The sequence below is a fragment of the Castor canadensis genome, chromosome 1, assembly GCF_047511655.1.
Source record: "Castor canadensis chromosome 1, mCasCan1.hap1v2, whole genome shotgun sequence".
Classification (NCBI taxonomy): Eukaryota; Metazoa; Chordata; class Mammalia; order Rodentia; family Castoridae; genus Castor; species Castor canadensis.
In genome coordinates, this window is record NC_133386.1 from 195,843,517 (window position 1) to 195,869,365 (window position 25,849).

The window sequence follows — 25,849 nt, forward strand, 5'->3', positions numbered from 1 at the left end:
TAAGGGCAGAACAGGTTCTGCCTGGAAGTGAGGGGGTGAGAGGGGCAGAAGCTGGGTGCAGGGGGGAGGGGGGAAAATGACACAATGTATGCACGTGTGACTAAATGAATAATAAAAAATTAAAATAAAAGAACAAAAAAAGATTTATAAAAAACGAATTCAGCAATATAATTGGACATGGGTCACACATTAAGGGGAGAATGCACATGGTAAGAATAGGGAAAGGGAAGGAAACCTAAACCTTGAATGTGGTTGATGTGCTCTTTGTAGAGGAGCAAATATGTATATCTCAAACTGGCAGAGGCCACTATTGGAAGGAGACCAGAAAGTAGTGAAGAGGTCTGTCAGAGATAAACCAATGTGGATTGTAATACATACGTGCATGGAAACAACACAAAGAATCTCCCTATATAGCTATCTTTATCTCCAACTAACACTATGCCTTTCTTATTATCTCTTATGTTTTTTCTTCAACAAAATCAGAGAACAAGAGGGCTGAACAGGTTCTGCCCAGAGCGGTGGGATGAGGGTGTTGAGAGGAGGTGGCCCAAACAGTGTATACAGATGTGGGTAAATACAAAAACAATAAAGTTTAAAAAAATAAAATAAAATATTTATAAATAACTCATATACTTTTTGTAGTGTCTTTTTTTATTATTATTGTGGTAGATGGGGGTACATTGTGGCATTTACAAAAGTTCTTACAATGTATTAGCTACATCATAATTGAATTCACCCCCCCCCATAATTCTCCTTTGTCCCCTTCTCTCCCCATTCCTGTAATAGTTTTAGCAGGCATTATTTTTCTGTTTAAATACTTGTATACACAATATTTGTACTATATTCACCCTCCTAAACCCTTTCTCCACAACCTCTCCCCTCCCACTGGTACCAGTGTCCCCAGGCAGGACCTGTTATGCCCTACTGTTCTCCAATTTTATAAAAGAAAAAAAATGACATTTTCATTTGTTTAAGATAGCTACACAGGGAGCTTCCTTGTGACATTTCCATATCTATATGTACTATAACCTGAATTGGTTCATCTTCTCTATTTTTATTCTTTCTATCTTAGTCTCTTTCTTATGGTGGTTTCAACAAGTTTAAAAATTCTATATTCATTCTTATATAGAAAGTACATCAACCATATTCATCATCTAAATTTCTTTCTTTTACCCTCTCTTTCTTGTATGTGACCTTCCCTTAGACTGACCTGTTTTCACAGAATTGCTGTATTTGTATCAGGTATATATTCCACATATGAGAGAAAACATGTAGCTTTTGGCTTTCTGAACTTGGCTAACTTCACTTAAGATGATGTTCTCCAGTTCTGTTCATTTACCTGCCAGTGACAATATTTCATTCTTCTTTGTGGTTAAATAAAATTCCATTGTATATAGCTATCACATTTTCTTAATGCATTCATCAGTAGCAAGGCATCCTGGCTATTTCTATAGCTTAGTTATTGTGAATAATAAACATGGATGTGCAGGTGCCTTTAGTATAACCTGACTTACATTCCTTCAGGTATATCCATAGGATGGAATTTCTGGATCATGTGGCACTTCTCTTTTTAGCTTTTTGAGGAGCCTCCATACTGTTTTCCACAGTGGTTGTACTAATTTAGATTCCCACCAGCAGTGTATGAGGGTTTCTTTTTCCCCATATCCTTGCCAACATTTGTTGTTAAGAACTCATATACTTTGAAAGAATAAAAATAAGTAACCTAATTTAAAAAGGTACAAAAGAGGCGAATAGACATTTCTCCAAAAAGTCAGAAAAATGGCTAACAGGTTCATTAAAAGTGCTCAATATCATTAATAATCAGAGAAATGTAAATCAAAACTAACTTGAGTTATCACCTCAAAACTAGTATGTTTTACATAAATGAAGAGACAACAAGTGTTGGAAACTGGATGGAGAAATGTACACTATTAGTGGGTATATTGATTGGTACATTCATTATGGAAAATGGTACAGATATTTTCAAAGAAATTAGAAATAGAACTTCCATATAACCCAGAAATGCCTCTTTAGGGCTATACACAAAATCAGCACCTCATAAAAATATTTGCAGCATCATTCATGATAACAAAGATATGAAAAAAACCTTTAATAAACAAAGGATAAAGAAACTATGATATTATGTGTACATATACATATGCAATGGAATATTATTCAGCCCTTAAATGATCAAGATCTTGCCATTTGCCATAACACTGATACCCCCAGAAAATACTGTTCTAGGTGTAATAAGCCAGACAGAAAAAAAATATTGTATGAATTCACACAATATTTTGTAGAATCTAAAAAAAATCAAATATATGAATATGGAGAACAACGTAATTGCCATGGTTAGGAGCAGGTGAGAAAAGGGGGATATCAGAAGACAAAATAGCATATACATTGGATGAGCAGGTCTATAGATCTACTGTACTGTATGACATGGAGACTATAAGTAACAAAATTGAACTACATATGAGATTCGTGACAAGTGAGACTTTAGCTGTTGTTTCTGCAAAAACAAAACAACTGGGAGAGTATGTGAGATGATACTCTGTAAATTTGCTTCGCTATTAAAATCTTTTTATTATCTAAATGGATTCCAAAACCATCATGTGGTATACATTAAATATATACAATAAAATTTATTTCCAAAAATAAGCCTTCCACTTACCATATCCAACCTACCCTCAAATGTTTGCTTGTGTGACATTTACCACACTTATTAAACACAGATCACAGGGATACCAGTGAAAGAATCATTTCAAAATACTACTGAAGAGATGGGGCATTCTTTGGCCTCTAAATTAATGAAAAGGTGTGAAAAAATACATACTATTCATAAGGTAACATCACATGGTGGCAAACTGGTAAGATCTGACTGGTAATCTATGTGTGAGATAGGAGTTCCTGGAGGAGCACTGGGGTAGCAGGCAGCTGAACAAAAAGACCTAGAAGTGTGGAAAGTTTAACAAAGTCAGGAGCCACTACAGAAAGGCATGACTATGCAGGTCTACTGGATCTGAAAAGCTCTGTGGGTATGGGGACCACTGCAATCCCATTGACCATTCATACTGCTTTCTTAGACCCTACCAATGTCCACTGCTTTACTGTTCATTACAATTTGTTCTCTCTTATGTCCACTAATCCACACCTCTATCCACACCACAGGCTACATAACATGTTCAGCTTTACAAAGGGACACAATTCCACTGGTTCCAGTCACAGGGCATGGGGACATTACCCAGATTTTGACTCATTTTCTGTACAATTTTGTTGGCTTTGTCTGTGTGATTATATGAAGGGAAGCCAAGTTTGTCTAGAGCCTGGATCTGTACATATAAGGCATAGGAGCTGAGGCCTTGGGCCCGATACTTAGGCACAGTGCCAGCCATTCTAATTTCTCCAGTCTGGTCCATTAGGTTCCAGGACGCAGGAGTCCCCTCAGGTCCAAGAACACAGGTGCTAGGGAAGGTCCAGATGCAGCGCTTAATGAATTTCTGGCTTCTCTCATTGCCACCAAAATGCCAAAATGTATCCACCAAGGCAGCATGGGTAACATCCAGTGATGAGAGTTTAAACATCTCTTGGTTACTATTGAGAAAAAAGTTTTTTTTAAAAAAAGTACAAATTATATGCATGCTGTGAAATATTATATTTATTTTTCCCCAGACTGTATTGGGAGGCATTTAGGAACACAAGAAATGATATAATTTTAGCAGTCAGGCAGGGTACATTATTTGACTAGCTGTAGGACATTGCACAAGTAATTTAATGTCTCTCTGTCTCCATTTCTTCTTTTATTAAATGGGGATATCAATAGCACTCCTGTGGAAAGAGAAATGAATGCTACAAGAACTATTATGTTATAAGTATTTAGAACAGTGCACAAAAATTCCACCAAAATTAAGCATTGTCCTTTTTAACACTGACACGCCACATAAGATGAGACAGATGATATCATCCCCATTTAATAGATAAGAAAAACTGGAAAACAGAAAATAAGTAAGTGCCCCAAAGCACATGCTAGCAAGCAGTAAAGTCAGATTTTAGAATCATGGACTCTTGAATGTCATATTCGAGGGTCCCTGGCAGCCATGTCAAACACATGGGGAAGCTCAATTATAGAAAGAGTCAACAATATGGAGTGTAGATAGCTCCTGCTATGGGATACAGAAGTATGACTTCTCATGCAAGGGTGTAAAAGAGCTCCAAGAGGAATCCTAGAAAGAACCTAGGATGTGGATTAGAAGATCAAAACATGAGCTGCAGTTAGACAGTTCACCATCCACCAGGTGAGACAGCCACTCCATCATCAGAGGCTGCTTTCTCTCAGGAAACAGAAAAAGTGTCTCCCACCCTATCTCACAAGGTGGACAAAACTATCCAATAATATTCTCAGTGAGAAAGTGCTCTACTGGTTGTAATGTACTTTATAATGTAAATAAAACTCTTCCAGGAATATTAACACAGAGAAGGCCATGGAATTGAGCATCTTCAGATCAAATTCTAATAAAAGTTTCCATGTCTACTCAGGAAACACTAAAAATCCATGGAAGAAAATATATATTTTCTTAAAAGATCTTTATTGGAAACCTTTTTGCCTATGAGGTTGACTCATTAAATGAATGTTTATTAAGAGAGTACTGTGTGCCAGCCTCTCTTCTGGCTACTGAAGATCTATCAGTGGACATACAGAGAAGGATCTCTGCTCTTAAAAGATTTTAAATGTTCTGAAGAGGCTTCAAACAACAAACAGGGTAGATGTATACATAAGTAAACTGTTTTCAGCTAATGGTAAGTGCAATAAAAGAACATTAAAATTAGGTTTTATAATGAAAAATTATGTGGTTGGTTTTACTCAACGTGCTCCAAAAACAACTGTCAAAATTAATAGATTTGAGAGTATTAATAGCAATAACAAAAATGGGGAAAATATGTGAAGATCAGAGGGAAGGACATTTTATTTAGGCAAAGAGTAAATGTGGTCACTGAAAAGAATGTGTGAATGTATGACAATCAAGTAGCAGAAAGAAGTCCAGATCTACTGGTAGGAGTGAGCAAGGGGACAAGATGAAATATAAGAGGTGATAGGTGCGGGTCTTATGGGGACCATAAAAGAATTTGGATTTCATTCAAGGAGAACTGAGAAATATTGGTGTCTTTTAAATAGATGAATGACATAACCCACATTACATATTTAAAAAGTTGCCCTGGAAATGCACTGAGTAGGGAGGCAAGAGTGAACATTGGGAGAGAAGTTAGGGAGCCACTTAAGTGAAAGAGGTGAATAGTACAGAGCATCTTTAATCAAACTCACATTGCCTTGGGTCTGTATGATTTAGGACATAAATTCTCAATGTCCACCAGGAATGGCACAAGTTTCTTTGCTGTCTGGGGCATCATATAGAGAATGCATTGTGTTTTCTTGACCTTGACCAATTTAGCAGCTGCAAGACTTTGTATCACTTCATCCATGCTAGACTGTGAACCTAAAAGGGAGTAAAGTAGGGAAAGAAGTAACTGCCTATTTAGCAAGTACAAGATGTGATTCAATCCAGTATGCTGGATTTAGAGTCCAATAATCTTTTTTCTTTTTGTTTTTCTTTTGTAGTACTGGGGTTTGAACTCAGGGTCATGCTTGCTAGGCAGATAATTTACCACTTGAGTCACTTCACCAGCCCTAGAGTCAAACACTCTTGTCTGTGACTATGGCCAAGTCACTCCCCAAGAATGTTTTCTCTTATGTAAAACAGGACACTAGAAATTCTGACTGTATTACTGTAAAGCCAAAAAAGTAGTTTTAAATAATAATTAGCCTTAAATGTTATACACCTAGGTACTGGTCTGATAGGTCATTTAATCCTTACAATGGCCCTATGTTTTATGTCTGTTTATTATAGTTATTTTTATTTATGAGGGGACTGATTAATAGATTTAAGTTACTTGCTCAAGATCACAAAGCAAGAAGGCTGAGCAAGAATGCCAGACTTTGTAGTCTAACTCCAGAGGGCACGCTCATAACCACAGCAGTTGTCATCCTCGGTGACCTGGGAGGTGGTCTATAGCAAAATGATGTCATTCATATTCTAGAAATGGAAGGTCAGAGGGAACGGTTTGATCTCACACTCAATTATCCCGAGGGATACTGAATGTCTGCAAAATATACCATGGATCCTCAGCTAACAAGAAACCACCTTGCTCACAGTTCTGTGTATCAACCGCACTGTCTTCAATATTTGAAATCTACTCTATGGATGAGGTGGTGGCAATCAGAACAAGAAATGAACATTAGGTTGACATTCTGAGGAAGTTAAGATGGTAAGGTAAGGTGCCTGGGATGGAAATGACCTTAGAGATATAGACACAGGTGGTCCCAGCAGCCAGACACATCCCAGTACACTTACTTTGGATCTGCAAATGTTGTTTCCAGTTGATGACATCTGATGTGTCAAGGACTTCTTGGCAGTTCTTGAGATCCTTAGAATAGATTTGGTAGGAGTTGGTATAGTGATCAAGGTCATCTGTCATTTCCTGTTTGGTTGAGAAACATGGAATAAATCAAATTGCTTTACCAAGTAATTTAAATATTTTTGCATTTCATTTTATTGTTATTATAAAAACTTAAATATGGATAGTCTTCACATATTATCACTGCTTCTGGATCATTTACATCATAAAACCAAGTCAAGGAATCTCTTCAGTTTATATCAATAAATTTTGCTGAACCAAATGTTTATATGTTGCATTAAACTTAAAATCAGTCAAAAGCATTTTAAATCATTCTTCCATAATTTTGTAATCCTCAGGAGAAAGAAGAAAAGTGATGCTGTCAAAGGAAAACTTCTGTTCCAAGAATAAATTTTATGCTACTTCAGTGCCTCAGAACAAATGTATTTTTAGCATAATAATATTGAAATTGACACAAACAACATTGCATTGGAATTTTTATGTATACCTAATAAAGCTATCCAAAATGAAGAACACAAAGCATTGATATTTCAAAAACAAAGTTTGTACTCTTAGCAAAATAAAAATGCAAAGTTTGTACCAAAAGACCTTTTCAAAGTTAATAAATAAGGGTTGGATTATTTGAAGATAAAAGAAGGACCAGGGGTCAAGTACCCAGCTAGGGTAGAATAGCTATAAATTTTTGCCTAGAAATTCCCTTACAATTCAACAGTAATACCAGTGAAAGTAAGTGTTTTAAGCATACTATTTCAAATGTAAATATTATTTCAATTTTAGATTTTAATAATTAACTTCATTTTTGTATTCTATGTTGTTTGGTGGTTTTTAAACAAATACATTTTATTATATATATTTAATTATACATACATTTTGTTATATGTAATTATAGTGTACATATTGTTATGGGATACATATAGATGGAAAAAATATTTACTAGACTGAAGCAAATTAACAGATCCATCATCCTGCCCAATTACCATTCTTTCTTTGTTTTGTGGGAATAGTAGCTAGAACTTACTAGTTTGACAAAAAACGCAGTAAAACTTCATGTTACATAATATCTCTTTGGACTTGTTCATCTTACATACCTGCTACTTTGATTTGTTTGACCTATATATCCCTGCCCCCTCACATTCAGTACTGTTTTAATCATTTTATTCTCTATGGCTATATAGCTAGACTTTTAAAAGATTCACATATAAGTGAGATAATAAATTTTTTTCTTTCTGCTATTGCCTTATTTTACTTAGCATAATATCCTCCAGATTCCTCTGTGTTATGGGAAATGGTAAAATCTCCTTTCTTCAGGCTGAATTAAACTTCATTGTATATAAATCAGCATATATACACACATACATATATACAATATACTGGTATGTACGCTAATACATATACACATATACATATATCTGAGATAGATAGATGATAGATAGGTAGATAGATAGACAGATAGATAGATCAATCAGTTTATCCATTTATCTGCCTGTGAGTTTTTGGGTTGTTTCCATATCTTAGTTATTGCAATAAATACTGATATGCAGATACCTTCACATGGTGGTGATTTTGTTTCCTTTGATATATGCCCAGAAAAAGGTATTGTTGTGTCAAATGGTAGTTTTATTTTTATGATAAATTTTTCTTCTATTCCTAAACTGTTGAGATTGTTTATCATGAAAGGATGTTGAACTTTGTCAAATGTTTTTTTCTAGTCAATTGAAATGGTCATGTGGTATTTATCTTTCCTTCTGTTATGACATATCACAGTGATTGATCTGCATGTGGTAAACCAGCCTTACATACTATGGATAAATCTTACTTGATTACAATATACAATTTTTTTATGTTTACCACTGAATTTAGTTTGCTAATATTTTATTGAGGATTTTTTACAACTGTTTATCAGAGAAAATGGACTATAGTTTTTGTGTGTTTTTTCTGGCTTACGTAACAAGGTAATGGTAGCTTCATAAAATGTATTTGGAAGCATTCTTTCTACCTCTACATTTTGGAAGTATTGAAGAATTACTAGTATTAATTCTACTTGGACTATTTGATACAATTCGTCTGTGAAGCTATCTGGTCCTAAGTTTCTGTTCATGAGAGGTTTTTGGTTATTTGTTTAATCTCTTTACTTGTTACTGGTCTTTAATGCTATTTTATTCCTTCTTGGTTCAATTTTTGTAAGTTGTATATTTCTAAGCATTTGTCTATTTCCTCAATTCCTATCCAATTTTAAGCATATAATTATTTATGATAGTTCCTAATGACCCATTTTATTTCTGACATGGCTGTTGTAATGTTTTCACTTTCATATTTGGGGTTATTTGAGTCTTCTTTTTTTATTCATTTATTCATATGTGCATATATTGTTTGGGCCATTTCTCCCCCCTATCCCTAACTCCCTCCTTCCCCCCCACCACTTCCAGGCAGAATCTGTTCTGCCCTCTTCTCCAATTTTGTTGAAGAGAAGACATAAGCAATAATAAGAAAGACAGCATTTCTGCTAGTCTAAGGATAGCTATTCGGAGAGATTCCTAGCATTGCTTCCATGCATGGGTATTACAATTGGTTCATCTCTACCAAACCTCTTCAGTACTTCCTGGTCACCTTCCCATACTGACCTCTGTCAGTTTAAGATTACTTTATTAGCTCCTCTAGAGTGGGCACATCAAACACTTTCAAATTTTGAGTTTCCTACCTTTCCCACCTCCTCCTGTATGCATTCTCCCCTTAGCACGTGACCCATGTCTAATAATATTACTGTGTTTGTTTAAGGTCTGAAATTCGCACATGAGGGAGAACATACGATTTTTGGCTTGAGCCTGCTAACTTCGCTTGAGTCTTCTTTTTTTATACTAGTAAAGAATTGCCAATTTTCTCTGTATTTTCAAAAATCCAAGTCTTAGTTTTTTATTCATGCTATAGATTTTTTATTCTCGTTTCTTTTCTGATTTGTTAAATTTCTTTTCTTTTTGCCAGTTGACCTATTAATTCTTAAAAGTGGGGTATTGGTGTCCCTTATTAATGCTGAATTGACATCAATTTCTCTCTTTGTGTTCACTAATACTTGTTTATATATTCAGGCACTCCAATACTAGGTACATATATATTCACAATTGAAATATTGAAGGATTGACCTCTTCACTATTAAATACTGACCTTTTTATCTCTTGTGACAACTTCTAACTTGAAGGCTAATTTTACTATGTCCACTCTTGTTTTTTGGTTATGGTTTGCATGGAATACATTCTTCCATCTGTTCACTTTCAGTCTATGTGTGATCTAAAAGTGAATGTGGTTCTTTGTAGGCAGCATACAGTTGGATTTTGTTTTCTTATCCATTCATTCAGTCTACTACTGGTGGTACAGTTTGCTTCTTTCTTGTTGTTGTTCTTTTGTTTGTTGTGTGGTTATGATGAGTCTTACATAAGGCATCTTATGTAAGTCTCTTATAAGAGACTATTTTAGCTGATAACAAGTTGACTTCTATGACAGAAACTCTTTACTTATGCCAAAAAATTTAAATATTTATTTTACAATCAATACCTTTTTATATTATATATTCCTTAACAACTTATGTCAGCTTTAATTATTTTCAGTTTGACCTTTAAACCTTCATACTATAGTTCTGTAGGATTTACACACTACCATTACAGTCCTGGAGTATTCAGGATTTCACTCCGAATTTATATATCTAATGATAACTTTTATACTTTCAAATGTATTCATGATAGTAGCTATTGTCTACTCATTTCTACTTCAAAATCATTATTTACATTTTATTTGTCAGTAATTTATACAACAATGATATTTTGTTAATATTCATACTTTTGTACGCATGGATTTTACCTTATGTTTATCAATGTATTTAAAACATAATTTTATTATAAGTGTTTTAATTGCTTTGTTTGAGTGATTTTTAAAGTCTGGTACTGAAAATATGCTCTCAAGTATAGATTTTCAACCTGTTTTTTTTTCTGTTTCCATAAAATCTTTCATATTTATCTTCATTTTTTGTAGGTGCTATTTTCTCTACTTAGAACACATCTTTCTGCTCTTTTCAGCCTCCTAAACATCAAAATCTAGTTTGAATGAAATTTCTACCTGGAAAGTTCTCTGATCTTCCCTACATTTTCTATAGGGAAAATTTTAGTTCTCTCTTATCCAGTGCCACTTTTCAATCTCAAAGTATAATCCTTAAACAGAAATATAAATATGCTTGCATGGTCTTGCACATTTTCATATCAAGCTGAAATCCATGTGGTTATCTGTGTTTCCTCAAGGACAGGGACATATTGGCATCACTAGGATTCATTTTTTTCTTCCCTGGAGCCTATCATATTTCCAGAATTGTGTTACACATGCAGAAAATATGAATGCAGAGTAGTATTCATTCCACACCAGACAACTTACCTGCTCTTGGGGACGGACAACCACTGTATTAAAATCAGGCCACTTGTCCACCAGGGCCTTTAGCTTGAATGGATTTCCCTGGTTCATGTGGAAGACAGTCCCATAAACCTACAACATTCCAACAAATGAGAGGGTCAGCACATTGCAAAGGAACAGTAAAGTGCTTTGGTTTTTTTTGTTGTTGTCGTTAACCAAAACAAGGCTTATATCTATGAAAATCTAGTGTGTAACTGATAGGTCATCCAATTCAATCTTCAGGTTATATTTTATTTATTCCAAAGGCAAATATATTTTTGGATGAAACCATTACAAAATGCAGATAAATAACAATCAGCCACTCTTTCATTGTGGAATTTAGTCTTATGCCTTTCCATTTTCTTCCACATAACTACATATACACACAATTTAATAAACAATAAAATTATCTAATAAACATTACTTAAAATATACTTTCCCAAATCCATATTCCCATGTCAATAAACAAAAACCTAGTCATGTTTCACTACTGAATAATATTTATATGTGAAAGAAGGTTTATTTAGTGTGCTTACTTCCTAATGTATGTCATTTCAATTTCTCTAATATTTTAGTTTAATTCTTCAAAAAACATTTTGCTTAAATTTTGGAAAAATGTCTATTTCAATTTTAGCAGGAAATTTCTGCTAAAATTACTTTTCTATAATTCAAGTGAGTTCTTGCCTATCTAAGTAAGTACAAAGAACATAGTGTTAAAATCATGGGCTTCAGTGACCTAAGTCCAGTAACATCACACATTAGAAGCATCTCTTCAAACATCAGTGCACCTCGGGAAGCTAAGCTAGAGATCCTCCTAACTGGAATAAGTCTTGTGGTTATGGGAAGAAGAAGCACTTCAGTGCCCAGCAGAATGGTCCTCAGGATCAAAGTGCAGTTGGGAACATGATGCCTTATACTATGGGTGAAAAGACACCCAAGATCAAAAACCAATGAAATAAAAAACATTTCAATAACCAAGGGCCAGAACTAATCCTGAAACTCTTTACCTTTCCCTTGAAATGTTTGTATGAAAGACTAAGGAAAATAGAGAACAAAACAAACTTTGACTTTACTAAGTTTATATGAAAAGATTAAATTGTAGAAGCTCAATGTAAAACCTAAATGCAGTTTGGGAGGAAATAATAGGGTTATTAAAAAAAAAACACCACCACTTGAATTTGGGACCAGTGATGTTCATATAAACCACAAATAGAAAATTATAAATGAGTCACTGCTTTCTTTGCATATGGTAGCCACTACAAATTGAATGAATAAGAGCTAACACAAGAAATAAACCTTTCAGACTATGGTACACAGACCTTCCTCTTACCTGAAACTTTAATGAGTGTTGAATGGATATGTCTACCAAAAATATTGAGTTTGGGGTTTTACTTATTTTATATGTAATAGAACCAGAATTTTTTTAGCTTCTGCAATGTGGTCCAGCAAAGAGTGAATTTGTTGGGTCAAAGAAGTTTTTCTCTGGACCCTGCTCACTAGATGGCCCTTAGTCAGAAGCATCAGCTATGGATTAGTCCATAAACAATCTGTATACAAGATATCAGAGCACCAGGAAATGTAAACAAAAGAAGTACAACAAATATATTTAACATTATCATGTTCATCACAAAAACTGCACTAAACACATTATCCTCATTTTACCCCAGGAGTCTAGATATATGAGTCATTAACAAAAGAAAACATAAGTTACACTGAAAGGTTTGGGAGGTATTTCTTTGGGAGGGTTATTGTAAGTGGTACTGATTTTAATTTTGAATTCTAATTGTTCCCTACTAATATATATATACATATATATATAATTATTTATTTCTGTTATTTTGCATATTAACCTCAAATCCTGTCATCTTGCTAAACTTTCTAATATCTTTAGAATTTTCTACATTAGACAATAATGATCTCAGTGAATAAGACTCTATTTTGCTTGCTTCTTTCCAGTATGTATTCCTTTTGTTTCTATTTCTTGCTTTTTATATTTGCTAGGACAATCAGTGTCACACTGAATAGGAATAGTGAGGATAGACATCTTGCCTTATCAATCTTAGTGGAAGTACTCAGTCTTTCACTACTTAGTATGATATTAATTGCATGTTTTTCCTACATGCTTTTAATCAGGTTGATGAAATTCCCTTTTGTGTTCTAGCTTTCTGAGAGTTTTGTATTTATTGGGAATCTTAACTTTTGCCCAACACTTTTTCTATACTTATTTTAAAAAGATCATATGGTTTTTCTCTTTGGTCTGTTGATATGGTGACTTACATTGATTGAAATTTGAATGTTGACTCTTCCTTGAATTCTCAAGATAAATACCTTTTGGTCATGATGTATTGTTCTTTTTATATATTGCTACATTTGACTTGATAGTATTTTTATGAGGATATTTGCATCTGTTTGTTAATAAGTATATATGTCTGTACATAGATAGCTGATAGGTAAATAGATAGATAGATAGGAAGGATAGATATGGTTCTGTAACTTCTTATTTTCTTTCTTTGGCAGTACTGGGGTCTGAACTCAGAGCCTTCAGCTTGCTAGTCAAGTGCTCTACCACTTGAGCACACCTCCAGCCATTTTTGCTTTGTTCACTTTTTCAGGGAGGGTCTCACATTTTTGTACAGCTGGCCTTAGACCATGATCCTCCTACCTCTGCCTCCAGCATAGCTGGAATTGCAGGCATGTACCAGCTTGTTTTTTGAGATAAGGTCTGGCAAACTTTTTGCCCAGGCTGGCCTTGAAATTCAATTGTCCCAGTTCTGCCTCCCACATAACTGGGACTGCAGGCGTATTTTGCCATAACTTGTTTCTCTCTCTCTCTCTCTCTCTCTCTCTCTCTCTCTCTCTCTCTATATATATATATATACATATATATACACACACACATATATATATTTCTTGCTTGCTCTCTCTCTCCTTCTTTCTCTTTTTCTCTCTTTCTTTCTCTTTCCTTCCTTCTTTCTTTCCCTCTCTCTTTCTTTCTTTTTTCCTTTCTTTCTCTTTCTCCTTCATTTCTTCCTTCCTTCTTTCTTTTCTTTCTTTCTCTTTCTTCTTTCTCTCTTTCTTCCTTTCTCCTTCCTTCCTTCTTTCTTTCTCTCTTTGTCTTTCCTTCTTTTTTTCTCTCTCTCCTTTCTCTCTCTTTTTCATTTGTGGAGCCCAGGTCTGCCCTCAAACTTGGAATCCTTCTGCCTCTGCCTCTGTAGTACTGGTGTGCACCACCATGCCCTGCCTGCAGTTTTTTGTTATAAAAATTCCTGAGTTTGTTATCAGGGTAATTCTACCATCATAATATGTTTATCTCTTCTATTATATCATGAAAGTATTTGTATAGAATTTGCATTATTTTTTCCTTATGTGTGTTGTAGAAATGAGCAGTGACGCCATCTGGAAGTTTTCTTTGTCAGAATGTTTTCATTTGCAAATGTAGGGCAATTTAAATCTTGACCTTCTTCTTTAGTGACCTTTAATAATGTGAACTTTTCCCAGAATAAAATGTGAAATCTGTGAGTTAAGTGCTGATAAAAGTATGTTCTTGTTATGTTTGTTATGCTTGTTATGCTTTTTGGGTTTGTAGTAATGCCCTCTATTTCTTTACTGATATTAATAGTGGTCATCTTTGTCTCCTCTACTTCTTGGTCAGATTGGTTACATCATTATCACAATTATTGATTTTTTCTAAGAATCAGATTTTAGATGCATGGATTTTCTTTCCTATTTTTTCCATATAGATTTATATGTATGTGTGTGTGTGTTTCCATCATTCTGTTTCTTAAAATGTGTCCTCTTTCTAGTTTTTAAGGTGGAAGCTCAAGTTACTTAGTTGATAACTTTCTTATATTTTTTGTATAACCAGTTAATGCCATATACTTCCCATTTACCAGTGTTTAATTTCACTTCACAAATTTTGATATGTTGTACATTCAATTTCAATTAACTGACATTCTAATTTTCCTTGCAACTTTGAAGACTGCTTTATTTAGAAATGGTTTGTACCATCTGCAGAAATTTGGAGAATTTCCAGAGACTTTTAACTTGTAACTTTAATTCCATTATTGTTTAGGAACATATTTAATATGATTTAAGTTATCTAAACATATATAGTCTACCTTGATAATGATCTAAGAGCACTTGACAGAATATGTATACTGCAATTATTTAGGAAAGCATTTTAATTGTTAATTATTTCAGGTTGGCTCCTAGTGTTGATCAAGTCTCCTACATTATTATGGTTTACATATATGCGTATTTATAAATTACTGAAAGAAGAGTGCAGAAGCTTTTCATTAAACTTGTGAGTTTATCTACTTTTCAATTCTACCAGTCTCTTTTGAGCCTCTGCTGTTATGTGTATAAATGTCACCAATTGTTATGCCTTTTTGATGAATTAGCATCATTATCACAATACAAAGACGATCCCTGGAATTTTAGTTCCTTTACTATATGCATTGTTATGAGAAATGTTTACGATTATTATTAATCCATTTCTAAAAGGAAATTTCCTGTTCACCCCCAAATTATACATAGTCACTTGGCACTTGATAAAACTTGAAGAATCAAGGAAGGATCATGTGCTCAACCACTTAGCTAGACACGTGACTATTTAGAAAAACAAATTAAACATTAGTGTGTTAGTTTTAGCCAACTTTGAATCTCTGAAAAACTTCCAGTGTTAAATAACAAAATTCCCAGAAGAGTACAAGAGAATGTTTTTTAATCATCACACAGCAGAGATCATACTAGATGCAAGTCAGAGCATTACCAATCACCATTGCTGGGATCTCACTCATTACACCACTAAGCTTCCATTCCCTCTTTGATTATATGGGTACAATGTACCTGCCTTGCATCAAGGTGATGTGAACTAAATCAGAATCCACAAAGTAAGTGTCTGTCACAGAATGGTGCTCAGTGAATGTTGCTTCTTTCCCACCTCTTCCACAATCTCTTGTTCCTGAGAATGTTTCACTCTCACCTTTAAGGACTCAGGGAGGCTGTTTCTTAGGGACTTCTCTAGCATCTGCAGTGCCTGTGGGCTTCGCAAATGGAACATCTTGACAGGTGCTGTAGCTTAAAGAGAGGATAAAGAAACATCAAAGGAGGAGAAGAGTTAGAAGAAGTACAGACACAATAGGCAGTTCTGGTTTGTGGTCTGAGCTCCATTCACTGAACTCCTCACTAACTTCAAGAAAGAACAGGACTGGTAGAAAGTAGAGGTGCCTCTTTCTGAAATTATCTCTAATATCACTTTTTTAACTTTTAAAAATATATCTGAAAGTTTTGTTTTCATTTTATAACAGTCAAAATTCCAATAATTAAAGATGTACTAAGATTACCTACTCTATTCTCTAAACAGGCCTGACTATGCTTTGAGATTAAATTTCTATCCATGGTAAGTCTGACTGAGACTAAGCATCTATATGATGTTGAGCAAGTCACTTAAAACTTTATTGCCTTGATTTCCTCATTTATAGATGGCAATGACCATAGCAGGTATTTCACAGAGTAGGTGAGACAATTAAATAAGTCAAAGCATGCAATGAACTTGATCTACATCTGGAACCTAGGAAGCTCTCAATGATTATGTTTACTATTACTCTTTTTATTAATTATCACTATATTAGTCTATTTACCTTTTATGGTGCTGGGAACTGAACCCAGGATATTACACATGGTATGAAAGCATTCTATCACTGAGCTATATCCCCAAACCTATTATTATTTTTAATTTTTTAAACTGTTGTTCTGGGTGGGGTACATTGTGGCATTTACAAAAAGTCCTTACAATGTATCGAATATATCATACTTGAATTCACCACCTCTATCATTCTCCTTTATCCCACACATCCCCCATTCCTGGAATAGGTTTCACTGTATCATTTTTGCATTTACATACATGTGTATATGGTATTTGCACCATATACACCCTCCTACACCCTTTCCCCACCACCTCCCCTTCCCGCTGGTATGAGCCCCGAAGGGCAGGACTGGTTCTGTCTTCCTAGTCTCTGATTTTGTAAAGAAAAAATATGACATTTTTATTTGTTTAAGATAGCTACTAGGGAGTTTCCTTGTGACATTTTCATGTATATATGTATTATAACCTGAATTGGTTCATCTCCTCTATTTTTCTTCTTTCTACCTTAGTCCCTTTCTTATCCCAACTCTATTATAACTTCAAATTAACAAGGTACAGTGTGGTAACTTGATTCATGTATACAGTATGTAATGAGCAAATAAATAATATTTCTTGGGGGGATCCTGGCAATTTCAGTGTCTCGCAATTGCTAGGCAAGAGCTCCATCACTTGAGTCACATCCCCAGCCCTTTTTGCTTCAGTTAGAGATAGAGTCTTGCTTTATGCACAGGACAACCTGGACCACATCCTCCTATTTATGCTTCCCAGGTAACTGGGATGACTGGTGTGTGCCACCATGCCAAGCTTTTATTAGTTGAGATAGGGTCTCACAAACATTTTGCCTAGGCTAGACTTGAACTGAGATCTTCCCAATCTCTGCCTCCCAAGTAGCTAGGATTACAGGCATGAGCTTCCTTGCCTGGGTAGGTAATTATAGCATTTCTATCTGTCTTTATCAGGTGCGACAATCAACCACCACTGTTATCCAAAAATAGTCCACTGAGTGACTTTTCTTTGGCAGAATTACTTGCTGTGGATTTGAAACAAACTGAAAAGGATTAAATGAAGGTAACCCATGTAATCTCACACATGGCAAATGAGATAATGTTTCTAAATCTATTGCAAAGTACCAGGCTCGAATATGTGTAAACCATTTTTATTATTACTAGGATTATTATAAATAAGGCATATCTTTTCTTGATGCAAGAAACATGAATTCTTTTCCTTTGATTCCTTACATAGGGGATGTAATAATGGTGTGGTACAATATTCTCAAATTTGAAAATGTGTTAGAACAATCTAAGAGCTCTTCATCTCTCTGTCCCTGTTACTTTTTATTTAGAAGGTCTAGAAATTTATACTGTAAAACCCATCCTTCCAGATTCTTTGTGTTATTATTATTTGACTTTATTAAGGCACAATTTGAAAAATGACAAAATTCACAAACTTCAGTAAATAATTTTAGAAATTTTTATCAGTGTAATTAATGTTTGTGTAACTAGCACCATAATAATGATATGTATTCTTCCAACACTCTCAAAAAATTCACATCTATCCCTTTGCCAACAATCTCTTTCTGTGACTCACAGCCCAAGCAATCATTGTTTCCTGGCAAGGTAGTTTTCCATTTAAATATGTCAAACAAATAGAATTATTTAATATGTAACCTTTTGAGATTGATTTCCTTTATTTGTAAACTCCAAATTGCTATACATTTCAGTAGTGCATTCCTTTTTTACTGATGAATAACAGTGTTTCATTGCAGGCATTGCATGGGTATATCAGAGTTTGTTTAGTTATTAACCTGTTGAAGGACACTGAATTGCTGGAGTTTTGGTGATTATCAATAAAGTTAGTGTGAACATTGATGTACCAGTCTTTGTGTAGATATATGTTTTATGCCCCTTTGTTTTTCCAAAGTGCATGCTTAATTTTACATTCTTATTGTAGTATATGAGATTTCCATTTGCTCCATGTTGTCTGTAACACATATACCAATGATATTTTTCTGTGCAGTTATACTCAAAGTAGGCAAAATCCTCAACAATGCCCCTCAAATCAGTATTCAAGAATATTCAGAGAGCCAAGTCCAAAAGCAGGTCAGAAGGTTAAGGCCAATGTGTATTTCAACAGATAAAATTCTCTGAGGGACTAACAATGTTGAATATTACTCAAGCCCTGTGTTTCAGCAAAATAATGGCTGAAAAAAATCTCCACTGAATTTGTCTTCTGGAAATAATTTATTGCAAGAACCCACCTTTTCCCATCTTATCAGGACTCTCAGATATCCTCTTTGTTCATCTGAGATAAGGTCAAACCTGGACACTCCAAAGCCCTGTTCTTTGCTTCATAAATGATGAGCTGAAATGCTAATACTAGTTAACAAATAACAGAATGATTGTTAATCAAACATTGGTCAATTGTGTCTCCTTCCAAAAGAATCAGCATACAGCCTCTCCTTAGCAGTCCCCTAACTGCTCAGTGTACAATATTTTCCAGGTGGAACTCAGTGTAAAATATTCTCCAGTGCACTATTAGTACTGTCATCCTTCATTCCACATCCCTGCACTGAGCTCTCCCTGGCTCTGTTTATTTCTCTCAAATGGTTAACTAAACCGTCCATCTTCAGTTGTCCATCAGAACAAATTTTTTGTTAGCCAACTTGGCTAAACTTTAGTTAACATTCTTCTCTTCACAGGACTCTGAACTTTGAGCCACTTTAAATCTGAGCCAACACTGGTAGGCAGAAATGTTTTCCTTACTTGAAGACTATCCATAAACTTGATTTATTCTTCATATAGAACAGATATTCTCTTCTCCACATTTCAGATGTTTATAGATCTTATGATCTAAGCAGTCTTTCTATTGCAACAGTCCCTTTCTCATTTTGTAATAATCCTTTAAATATGATTTTTCCTTACCTTAGTCTAGATATTGTTCTGTAAAAATACTATTGTACAGCTTCATTATAAGTTAAACTTCTAGCCTAAGAAGTTAAGTATTAATCTGTTTATCCATCTATCCATCCATCCATCCATCCAAGAAGTTACTATTGTTTTTATGAGCAACGCTTTCTATAATTACCTTCCTTTTAGGTTTAGGGTCACAGGAAAGATTATTTTGGGAGAGACTTGGGGCAAATTAAAGAAAAAACTCTTTTTGTAGCTCATCTCTTCACACAAGGCAGTGGCTAGTAACAAGTGCTTCCCTGGACCCAGATCTGTCAGCTTCTCTGACACCTTGGCCAAGTATATGCCTTTAGCTTCATCATGAAGGAGCTTGGAAGGACAACTACTAGCAAGACCAGAGTCATCAAGAACCACCAAGGTTTCAGTCTGTCCCTGTAAGCTCCATCTTGTGCTCTTTCCCACTTTAAATCAATTTCCCCTTCTCAAGCCCCTTTCCTGCATACTCAAATCTCCAGCATTAGACAGGAAGAATTTGGCTTGTGAAAACTGCTTAACCAGCACATTCAATTGCGAAAGGTCAAAACCCTATAATAAATTTCCAATTTCTGCTCCTCTGCTTTGACTTTAACTGACTCACTTACCTGGTCAATTTTTTGAACAATTGTGAACTTAGAACAAACTATAATAAATGTTTCCTATGTCTAAGAACTCATAATCTAGTAAGGGAAATAAAACATACACATAATGCTTAAGGATGTAGTTCTTTGATAAAGCACTTGCCTAACATATGTGAGACCCCTGTGTTCAACATCCAGCACTACAAAGAAAAAAGTATAACTATGGATATCACACAGAATTAAATCTTACTATTTGGAAAAACAGTGTTTTAGAATTGATGACTTTTTTTTTTTCCATACTGAACTCAGGACCTCACACTTGCTAGGCAAACGCTCTATCACTTGAGTCACTTCATTAGCCCTATTAAAGACGTTTTGAAGTAGTCTTTTTGGTGTGGAATTTTTTCATGTGAACTAAAATATCAATATTCCTTTTGTTTTTATTACCAAGCAATATTTGAATCCTGTTCACTCACCCTATCCCTAATTCTCATCTCTTCTTTAACTTTGTCCTACTCCTAAACCTAAGTGTCTGCTGTGCACAGTCTATATCACTAGGTAATATAAAGCAGCACTTCGACATTTTGACCTACTGTGTCAAATTAGAATTATCAAAAGAGTAGGAAGATAAAGTCCTGAGGAAAATGGAAAACAATGACTGTAGCAAATGACCACTTCACGTGTTCTGGCTGAGCTCTATGAAATTTCACAAGAGGGAGATGTTATTCTAAGCGGAGTCTTATCAAGGTCATAAAGGAAGTAGAATAAGAACCACTGGACAAGGGAGAGTGATAGAAAAATAGACTTGCTGCCACCTTCCTGGGAATCACTTTAACTCTTTTTGTTAGGGGCTATGAAGAAATGCCATCTTATTAGACTCAAGTGGTAATCAGATTCAGATTTTGGATTTGCAAAATCTTGTTTGTCAGGACAAAATCACATTTGTTCAAAATCACTTACCTTTCTGCTGACATGTTGTTTAATGACTCCTGATCTATTTTCAGTATATATGAACTTAGCTTATCAATGTTAGGGAAGTAACTCCAATTGGCTCCTTCTCTCTTCAGTTTGACTCCCCAATTCTGGTTGCTGTGTTCATGGCCTTCTCCAAATTTACTTTGACTCTTTGAGAACATTGATCCTTTAGGATGAGCAAAGAGAATCTATACTTGCATAAGTAGTGCTGGTATTAGTTTATTTCTATTGGCTCTAGTTACCAGAGATCTCACTATACCCTTGCATCTTTATGCTTTAACATATTGAGAACCCTTAGACTAACGTATTTTCCATGTGTTTTCCTTCATCCAAGGTTTTTTCTTCAGTCATTTTGGGGAAATAATAGGCCTTACACTTATCCTTATTGAAGAGTATGGGATTTTTTTTTTTACCAAGTGCTGCATTCAAAAAAGTCCCAGACCAGAATAGAAGCATCTGTTCCAAGTCTCAGAAAGTCTCATATCAATGGAAGTACAACATTTCTGAAAAATAATTTGATATTTAAGCTAGAAGCATCACAGAATAAGGTAACATGAAAGAAAGAAGCAATTATAGTTTGACTTCAGAATAAATATGATGTAATATTATAGCATTGTCAAGTACATTTAGAACAACCTCTGTGCATGTACACATACCCTGAAACATAAAAAAATGTTGTTTAATAGCTTAGTTAGCTAAAAATTCTGGAAATACAAGGAAGCTGGCACACTTTGAAGGGTTGCCAGCATTAGCAATTAGCAAAGTCCTATAAAAGGCACTTTAAACCTTTGACAAAACCATACCAGTACTTGGAATTTATCTAAGGAAACAACTCCAATGAAGAAAAAATTCTCTAGGAAAAATTGCACAGAGCATAAACAATGTAGTATTGTGCACATTTATAAATACCATACATATAAAGATAAAACTTTAGATGGAGATAATAATATAGTAACAATGTATCCCTTCTGCATTTTAGTCCATTTGCCAGAGTCTACCTCATCCCATTGTGACATTAAACAGGGCACTTAATTTCCCTGGACATCACTCATCCAAGGTAAAAGCAGAGTACCTTAGTATGATACCAGAGAATTGCCTAAGATACTGTTTCATGGGTTGTATACGTAATGTGTCAAATAAATGTCACCTGAACTAGCATACTTCTGTCTGGGGACTATTACACTTTCTGTCACATGTCTACTAACAGCAAACTCCTAAATGTCTTCATATTCATTTATCACTTCAGAATAAAATCTGGTTTCTCCAGTCAAAAATTATCATTGATCTCACATACTGCTCTGTAAATAGTAGTTGCTTAATGCTTGTTTTTCCAAATAGAAGAGGACTTTCCTTCTCCCCTGGCATGATTCTACGCACAAATGAGTTCAGAAATTCTTATCCACATCCAACCAGAATATTTTGATTATTTCCACTTTAGTAGAGAGGAAAAAGTAGATGAGGGGTCCCAGAGTACCAATTCCTTGTTCTCACCGACAAAGCTGTCTTCTCACTCAGTCTTACAGAGGTCTCTGGGAAAAGAGAGGATCCTGGCAGACTCTTTCCAAAGATGAATATACCCTCTGAGTAAGCTGGTTTTGAAAGCTGTGCATTGATCTGTTTTCCAAAAACCTGCTGAGTCAAAGTCCTTATCTGTGCTTCAAGCTGTGCAAACTTCTGACAACTGAGTATAAGATACAGCCCCTCCTCTGCATTCCTTGTACAGGGAGGTAGCTCTTTCACAGGTTAGCAGTGTGCATTCTAAGACTTTACCAAAAGTCTGGACTACTTTCTGCTTCCAAAGGTCTTGTCATTACTCAGCAATTCTAAGATGTGAAAACTCTGCCAAGAGGTGGGAGGAGGGTAGGTCTCTGTATGTACTATGACTTACCTCCTTTTTCACAAGTGGCTCCAATGGAAGAAAGAGCTGGCTAGTGTTCACATTTTCTGTTTAGAATCAGAGCTCTGGGCTGGTGGAGTAGCTCAAGTGGTAGAGCACTTGTCTAGCAAGAGGGAAGCCCTGAGTCCAAACCCCAGTAAAACAGAAGTTAAAAAGATCGAGTAGAAACAGAGCTCTTTTTCTAATCATGCATTTAATTTTTTAAAATCTATCCATTTCGAGAAACTAAAGGGTAAGGATCCTAGGCTGAGGAAGTGGTTCAAGTGAAAGAGCACCTGCCTAGAAAGCACAAGGCTCTGAGTTCAAATCCCAGTAGAACCAATAAACAAATAAATAGTAAGAATCCTGCCTTGTTTAAATGAATTCAGTGAAATCCAACTAGGATTTTCCAGACATATCATAACTAAACTATTGAAAAGTGAATTTTTTTTTTTGCTTTTCATCCCAACTTCTTTTTTTTAATTTTATTATTCATATGTGCATACAAGGCTTGGGTCATTTCTCCCCCCTGCCCCCACCCCCTCCCTTACCACCCACTCTGCCCCCTCCCTCTCTCCCCCACCCCCTCAATACCCAACAGAAACTAATTTGCCCTTATTTCTAATTTTGTTGTAGAGAGAGTATAAGCAATAATAGGAAGGAACAAGGGGTTTTGCTGGTTGAGATAAGGATATCTATACAGGGCATTGACTCACATTGATTTCCTGAGCATGTGTGTTACCTTCTAGGCTAATTCTTTTTGATCTAATCTTTTCTCTAGTTCCTGGTCCCCTTTTCCTATTGGCCTCAGTTGCTTTTAAGGTATCTGCTTTAGTTTCTCTGTGTTAAGGACAAAAAATGCTAGCTAATTTTTTAGGTGTCTTACCTATCCTCACCCCTCCCTTGTGTGCTCTCGCTTTTATCATGTGCTCAAAGTCCAATCCCATTGTTGTGTTTGCCCTTGATCTAATGTCCACATATGAAGGAGAACATAAGATTTTTGGTGTTTTGGGCCAGGCTAACCTCACTCAGAATGATGTTCTCCAATTCCATCCATTTACCAGCAAATGATTACATTTCGTTCTTCTTCATGGCTGCATAGAATTCCATTGTGTATAGATACCACATTTTCTTAATTCATTCGTCAGTGGTGGGACATCTTGGCTGTTTCCATAACTTGGCTATTGTGAATAGTGCCGCAATAAACAGGGGTGTGCAGGTGCATCTGGAGTAACCTGTGTCACAGTTTTTTGGGTATATCCCCAAGAGTGGTATTGCTGGATCAAATGGTAGATCAGTGTCTAGCTTTTTAAGTAGCCTCCAAATTTTTTTCCAGAGTGGTTGTACTAGTTTACATTCCCACCAACAGTGTATGAGGGTTCATTTCTCCCCACATCCTCGCCAACACCTGTTGGTAATGGTGTTGCTGATGATGGCTATTCTAACAGGGGTGAGGTGGAATCTTAGTGTGGTTTTAATTTGCATTTCCTTTATTGCTAAGGATGGCGAGCATTTTTTCAAGTGTTTTTTGGCCATTTGAATTTCTTCTTTTGAGAAAGTTCTGTTTAGTTCACTTGCCCATTTCTTTATTGGTTCATTAGTTTTGGGAGAATTTAGTTTTTTAAGTTCCCTATATATTCTGGTTATCAGTCCTTTGTCTGATGTATAGTTGGCAAATATTTTCTCCCACTCTGTGGGTGTTCTCTTAAGTTTAGAGACCATTTCTTTTGATGAACAGAAGCTTTTTAGCTTTATGAGGTCTCATTTATCTATGCTATCTCTTAGTTGCTGTGTTGCTGGGGTTTCATTGAGAAAGTTCTTACCTATACCTACTAACTCCAGGGTATTTCCTACTCTTTACTGTCTCAACTTTAGAGTTTGTGGTCTGATATTAAGATCCTTGATCCATTTTGAGTTAATATTGGTATAGGGTGATATACATGGATCTAGTTTCAGTTTTTTGCAGACTGCTAACCAGTTTTCCCAACAGTTTTTGTTGAAGAGGCTGCTATTTCTCCATCGTATATTTTTAGCTCCTTTGTCAAAGATGAGTTGGTTGTAGTTGTGTGGCTTCATATCTGGGTCCTCTATTCTGTTCCACTTGTCTTCATGTCTGTTTTTGTGCCAGTACCATGCTGTTTTTATTGTTATTGCTTTGTAATATAGTTTGAAGTCAGTTATTGTGATACCTCCTGCATTGTTCTTTTGACTGAGTATTGTCTTGGCTATTCATGGCCTCTTGTGTTTCCATATAAATTTAACAGTAGATTTTTCGATCTCTTTAATGAATGTCATTGGAATTTTGATGGGAATTGCATTAAACATGTAGATTACTTTGAGAGTATCGACATTTTTACTATGTTGATTCTACCAATCCATGAGCATGGGAGATCTCTCCACTTTTTATAGTCTTCCTCAATCTCTTTCTTCAGAAGTGTATAGTTTTCCTTGTAGAGGTCTTTCACATCTTTTGTTAGGTTTGCACCTAGGTATTTGATTTTTTTGAGGCTATTGTAAATGGAATTGTTTGCATACATTCTTTTTCAGTTTGTTCATTGTTAGTGTATAGAAATGCTAATGATTTTTCTATGTTGATTTTATATCCTGCTACCTTGCTATAGCCTTAGATGATATCTAGAAGCTTCTGAGTAGAGTTTCTGAGTTAAGGTATAGGATCATGTCGTCTGCAAATAGGGATATTTTGACAGTTTCTTTACCTATTTGTATTCCTTTTATTCCTTCTTCTTGCCTAATTGCTCTGGCTAGGAATTCCAGTACTATGTTGAATGGAGATAGTGGGCATCCTTGTCTGGTTTCTGAGTTTAGAGGGAATGGTTTCAGTTTTTCTCCATTAACTGTAATGCTGGCTGTAGGTTTGTCATATATAGCTTTTATAATGTTGAGGTACTTTCCTTCTATTCCTAGT

At 35.3% G+C, this 25,849-nt stretch overlaps 1 protein-coding gene across 9 annotated transcripts; it reads right to left on the minus strand.

The window, feature by feature from the left end:
- Positions 1 to 942: 942 nt before the first annotated feature.
- LOC109678085 (glycine N-phenylacetyltransferase-like) lies at positions 943 to 22,816 on the minus strand. Of its 9 annotated transcripts, none has more exons than XM_074046177.1 (7): positions 22,539 to 22,816; positions 18,804 to 21,550; positions 15,884 to 15,978; positions 10,885 to 10,992; positions 6,408 to 6,534; positions 5,321 to 5,492; positions 943 to 3,594 (listed from the first exon to the last, which is right to left on the minus strand). In XM_074046177.1, exons 2-7 carry the CDS (start codon positions 18,811 to 18,813, stop codon positions 3,192 to 3,194), a joined length of 915 nt encoding a protein of 304 aa, XP_073902278.1. In that variant the 5' UTR covers positions 18,814 to 21,550; positions 22,539 to 22,816; the 3' UTR covers positions 943 to 3,191. The 9 variants fall into 9 exon arrangements, with proteins under 9 accessions (XP_073902278.1, XP_073902294.1, XP_073902270.1 ...); XM_074046193.1 differs by having other exon boundaries at positions 15,884 to 15,972; positions 18,804 to 18,921; positions 21,033 to 22,816; XM_074046169.1 differs by having other exon boundaries at positions 18,804 to 18,921; positions 21,033 to 22,816.
- Between the last annotated feature and the right edge of the window lie 3,033 nt (positions 22,817 to 25,849).

Coding starts and splice junctions, on each gene's coding strand:
- LOC109678085 (XM_074046177.1), bottom strand. Junction 10,993..15,883: donor GCCTCCCTGAGTCCTTAAAG/GTGAGAGTGAAA, acceptor GGAATGTTGTAG/GTTTATGGGACTGTCTTCCA. Junction 5,493..6,407: donor ACAACATTTGCAGATCCAAA/GTAAGTGTACTG, acceptor ACTCCCTTTTAG/GTTCACAGTCTAGCATGGAT.